This window comes from Nicotiana tomentosiformis, chromosome 2 (assembly GCF_000390325.3).
Source record: "Nicotiana tomentosiformis chromosome 2, ASM39032v3, whole genome shotgun sequence".
NCBI classification, from domain to species: domain Eukaryota; kingdom Viridiplantae; phylum Streptophyta; class Magnoliopsida; order Solanales; family Solanaceae; genus Nicotiana; species Nicotiana tomentosiformis.
The window spans coordinates 88,343,838-88,349,646 of NC_090813.1; the positions used below are offsets into that span (position 1 = coordinate 88,343,838).

Consider the following 5,809-nt stretch of genomic DNA (forward strand, 5'->3'; position numbering starts at 1 on the left):
AACAACAACAAATCCAATGTAATCTCACAAGTGGGGTCTGGGGAGGGTAGTGTGTACGCAGACGTTACCCCTACCTTCAAGAAGGTAGAGAGGCTATTTCCGGTAGAAAAAAGCTAACGTAAACCTAATTCATTTATCTATAACTCTCATAAATATACACTGTTTCGAAGTACTTGAGAAATTAAAAACATTTTGGTCGTTGAGTCCAAGAAATAAGAGCTGCAATCCTATCCCAACTTCCCATTTGCAATCCAATTGTCAAAAGCAACTCATTTATTGCTGTCTTCATAGCATACTTGAGCCAGTAAAAAGAAACTGGTAACAGTTTTATACAAGTGCATTAATGGTATCAGGAATTTCTTAATTAGTCTCTAAACCCATCGTCCGTGCTAAAAATCCATTACAAAAGAATTACTTCACTGTCTACACAAGCAGAGCGTTTAATTTCAACTTTTTAAAATTACAATAACTAACAAGACAACAAATTTGGGAAACACTGTAGACAGAATCAACAGCCTGAGAGCTTCGCTCTGGAAGAAAATATTTTTTCAAGTATTCAGATGAACAATGAGTGTGATTTAGTTGCTGTTACCTCATTGTTGCTGAGGCGTAACAGTGTGCTTCTCTACACGCCAAAATTGCACATCTGCACAAATTCCATTTCAGAATCAATATATTTAGTCCATAGCTCCTTGTACTGGTTCAAGGCTATGTCCAGCCAAGGCTTCATATCTCCATTATAGTGAATCACAGCAGCCTTGTGGATTTCATCCATGCTTACACTTGGATTGTACCCAAGGCCAAGTACATGCCACGATTTATCCAATGATTTGGTTTTCGAGTAGAAGGTCATCAGCCCAGCTGGAAGAGTTCCCAATTTCCACAACGTCCGATCCTCATTCTAATTAAAAGAATTAATTGATAAGAACAAATATCATAATAGGGATACATGGAAAAAGAAAAGAAGTCTAGGTTGAATCAGATTCTCTAAGTCCGCCTATTGTTTTCTAAGCTATAATTAATTGGACCAAGAAAATCAACATAAAAAGATAAAAAGTAAAGCAAAAAACAACTCACCAAGTTCTGCCAGTAGTGATACTGCTCAGTGCATTGTTCACGCCTCCAGGCATCAAGATCAAATATATTCATCCCAAATGCCCAGGCACATGCCTTGGGGGTGAACTTTTCCCTAACAAGAGGGTGAGAAAAATTCAAATACTGAGCATAGCGATGAAAAGATCCAAAGCAGGTCTCAACTGCCCCATTGACCTTGCCATCCAAATCAATTGTCCACAATGCAGTCAAATCCTTCTGAACCACAACATCATCATCCAAAAACAAAATACGGTGAAGTTTTGGATACATCTCCGGCAAATAAAATCTTAAGTGATTTAACATCGACAAGTACTTTGGATTCTTAAATTTCATGTTGTTCACGTCCTTCGTAGCATTCTCTGCACTGTTTTGGAAGTAAAAGTTCTGAAGCTTTGCGGACTCAAGTTGCTTGAGCACTGGAACATAGGAAGAAGTTAAGAATGTAAAATCCTCCACAGATTTGATTTCTATGTGAGCTTGCCGAATAGGCCTCATCTTAAACCACACCTTCATTGCAGCTAGATTCATCTTGTCAGTAACAACATGGAAAACATGTTTCCATGGCTCCTCCGCATTCTTTATCACTGAATTCACAACTACGGATACTGCAATTACATTATCTGAAAATATGGCATAGTGATACAGAGTAGGATCCTCAAATTCAGGCTCCGGATCCTCATCCCTATATTTTTCAGGATGTGAGATTCTCTCCTCCATAAGCCGCATAGCAAGACAATGTAAACTCTTTGGAGTTGATTTAGCAGCAATTAAGCTGGCAAAAGCTCCATTCTTCTTTGCCTTCACAAACAACTCATTAACAGCAAATATAGTGTCCTTCAGCTTCTGTATTTTCAATTGATTATCATAAGACTCTTTTGAGTCAGCAATCAATAACCTGGCAAACTTGACCTTATCCTTAACTTCCTTCTCAAACTGTTTCAAAGAGTCATCATCCAGGGGTCCATCAGTATCAAAAAGATTTGCACGGTAATTTGGCTTTGATTGAAGATCGGAAAAATTCTGGACCAAATCTTCAAACATCTTAAGCTGCTTAGAAATGTCCAGCTTCAGCTTCCTTGCATAAGCAGCATAGGCATTCACAAGTGCTATATGATCATTTGCTTGTTTATGTATTAAATCTAACCTAGTCTTCAACGGATCTGAACTCAACGCCACAAATGACCGATGCACGTATGCATTCCCAGTAGTCTGTTTCACATGATCAAATGTTAGTCACTTTCAATGTAACCTAGACCAAAAATAAAAAAATGGATACTTCTCCATCTACTTACTTCAGTTTAGCTTAATCTTTCTTAAATTGAAACTGAGGTAACGCATTATGTACGGAAGATATAAAGCATGCCATATCCATGGAGAATAAACGATTATGAGAAAGAAGTGAGACCACATCAAAAAACTAAAATCCAGTTTTACAATAATAGCAACTACTACACCTCAATTCCAATACTGTCTTTTCAGACAAATTAGGGGTTCCTAAGATTGGGAATTTTCTAAACTTTACAACTTATTCTTCCGATGACATTCAATCCTTAACCAAATGGAAAAGGGCTCCTGTCAAATATTGAACCTAATGCAAGTGTACCAGCAATAATTATACATTTATCCAACAAGTTGCTCTTGCTATATAGATATTTTGCTTTAAGACACAAAAAATCAGCTGTTTCCACTCCAATCTTGAAGTGCAATTACTTTCTCTTTCTATCAGTACCTACAAATTACTTTCTTTTTAGATCAGTAATCTACAATTACTTTCTTTTTTCATTAAGTGATCTATAATTACTTTCTTTTTCGGTCAGTAATCTACAATTACTTTCGCTAAATAGTATATAGATAGAACATACTTAGCCGCCTTTTATTACCATGCAGGTGCAAGCACATAGAAACATACAGTATTCGGAGCATCTCAATGCCAAGGAAAAAGATTTAATCTTCAAGCTCGTAGAGAGAAGCATTTAGTACATTCGCAAACAATATGCAATAAGCAAATAAGGTAAAGTTTGAAATTTTTGAAGTAATAAAGCGGAGAGTGAGGAGGAGATAGAAAACGTACAGAATCGTGGTGAGAGGAGAAGAGGACAGAGAGAGTGGCGAGAAACAGTAAAGTAAACATAGCGGACACGAAGATTCGGTATGAGAAGAAATTCCGAAGTGCCGATCCGCCGCCACGGCCTCCCCGGACTGCTACCGCCATTTTTTCAGATCTCTACCACGGATCTAATTGCTAATGTGAAAAGCACAAAACTATCTGCTCTGAGTCCGTATAACTACATATACAATTGGGAATGTGGATTGAGTTCAATTAAGCGTGTGGAATAATTGGGAATGTGTTTGAGAGTGGAGTTGATTAATGAGATCTGAAGCTGGGAGCTGAAGATGGAGACTAATAATCTCTTCCCCCGCGTCGGTGGTTTTCCTTTCCTATTTTTAGAAATTCAATCAACTCGGGATCTAACGCGATTACTCGTAGTAAAGATGAAAAGCCTGTTCAGTGAAAACACAAATAAACAAAATTAAAAATAATGAAAATAAAGGCCTCCTTGAATTTAGTTCTTCTAAAACAACCCCTGAACTTTCTTTTATGATATATTCGCGCTGTTTAATTGATTTTTTTGTGTCTGTCTTGCCCCCAATCTACTTTTTCTGCATTTCCCGAACTTGGTTTTGTCGTCATGTTTGGTTGCGTAATGGAACTTTGTGGGGAAATCAAATCCGTTACTACTCTCATGACCAGCAACGCATGCCTAAAAGTGGAAATTTTATTAGATTAACATAATATAATACGGGAATTTAATATGAAAGGATTATACGTGATTTTAATATGAAAGGATATATCAGAACCTACATAAATGATCAATTTTAATTATGTTAAGTAAACAATTATGTATTGTAGTTTAAAGGTATCTAATGTGATGGTATCTTACCGAATACTTCTTTATAGACGATGTTTTTTTTGTATATGTTTCCTTCTAATTCTTTGATTACTCTGTCATAACCAGAACTCTTGTTGTCGATATTGATATCTCTCTTAAAATTACAACATATAGTTATTCGTGTAAAAAAATATATTGTGGTAAATATAGTTCAATATTTAGGATATTTGTTCTTGTGCTTTATTTATTATAACTACAACATAAACATACTGAAAATTATTTTCACAAAATTTAAAAGGATATTCTTTAGTTTCGAAAGATGGAAGTTGAATTCGGGGATAAACACATACTTAGAAGCACATTGACCATTATCATAAGTTCTTCATGTATGACGTTATTGCCAAAACTTCTATATATCATATGTGTACTATTACATAAGCTATTCAGCGGATCTAAGTTTTCAGTAGCATGATGGACATATTTTTCTTCAAAATCAACCTATATGCAATGGAAGATCAATTTTAACTTAGTTTATTATATATATGGTGACACTAACATACGTAAGAAATAATGAACTTGACAACAAACATGTACTGTAGAAGGCCATTTGGTATTAAAGTACTTAAGTATTCTTCTTGGTAGTTATTATTGGTATCATCTTCTACTGAGTCAAAACTGAAAAATATTTTGTTTTTACCATAAAACTTAGCAATCAACATTTTATTTAGTTAATCAACATATTCATTTCTGCTAGCTAAGATAACTCTTCAATTTCTATCATATAATTTGCACAAATTGTATTTTAATCTAATGATGAAAATATTTTTCTTATTAAATGCACTACTATTACCATCGAGGTTGATAACCAAGTGTTCAAGAAGAGCCAAATCATCTTTTATTGGATGCTCTTCTTCGTTTCCAACACAAAGTAAGGTCACTGAATGCTGGATCTGTTTTTACTTTTATATTTCTTGTCATTTGAATATTTTTCATTTGAGGTCATAAGTTCAATTTTGGCAATCTAGCTTTTACAGATTCTAGTTTGGTCAACTTTGGAACTACTGATCGTATTGACAGAAATCACCTCCCAAACTATTACTTTCCCACCTAACGGTTCATCGATATCCAATATATCTCTAAAAATTCGGGCAGTTGTTTCGATCGTTTGACGCTTAGCCATAAGCGCTTCATCCCATATTATCATTTTTGATTTCCTTATAAAATTAGCACTATTGCTCTGATTTGATATATTTGTGATGGTTATTTCAATTATTTGAAGATGTATATCAAATCTAAAGTGAATTGTACGACCTTATAATAAATCCGTTGCTGGTACACCACTTGTTCTTATTGCTAACAATATCATGCCTCTTGATATGACATTTGCAAGTAATTCATGACATATGAATATTACTTCGATTCTGCCGGAGGCATCTGCAAAAGATAATCTCGTTATACCATAGTCAATTCTTTATAATATAGTCTTGAAAACTTATTCTTGTTCAAGATTTAGCTTTGATTGTAGTTTCTCAAATACTTGTATGTGCTTCTTAATATTACTCATATTATGAATTTAAAAAATAATTTAATTGGATTCTCTTGCTAAATAATTAATTAAAAGATTTGATTATTTGGTTTTAACATAAAATATAATTTATTTTCTGTTGATTTAGATTCTTAATATTAGTTCATCTCATATTTGAATATTTAACCGTGATTATAATTTTATCCACCATACATTTTATTTTTAAAGAGTAAAAAAATCGATGACATTCTACTTTTAGATCTTTATGTTTGTAAAATCATTAGTAGTATTGACTCTT

The 5,809-nt window shown here is 34.2% G+C and overlaps 1 protein-coding gene across 1 annotated transcript; it reads right to left on the reverse strand.

The window, feature by feature from the left end:
* Positions 1-255: 255 nt before the first annotated feature.
* On the reverse strand, positions 256-3,584 carry LOC104098608 (probable galacturonosyltransferase 9). Its single transcript, XM_009605390.4, has 3 exons — positions 3,167-3,584; positions 1,078-2,304; positions 256-901 (listed from the first exon to the last, which is right to left on the reverse strand). The coding sequence occupies exons 1-3, from the start codon at positions 3,305-3,307 to the stop codon at positions 626-628; spliced, it is 1,644 nt and encodes a 547-aa protein (XP_009603685.1). The 5' UTR covers positions 3,308-3,584; the 3' UTR covers positions 256-625.
* Positions 3,585-5,809: the final 2,225 nt, after the last annotated feature.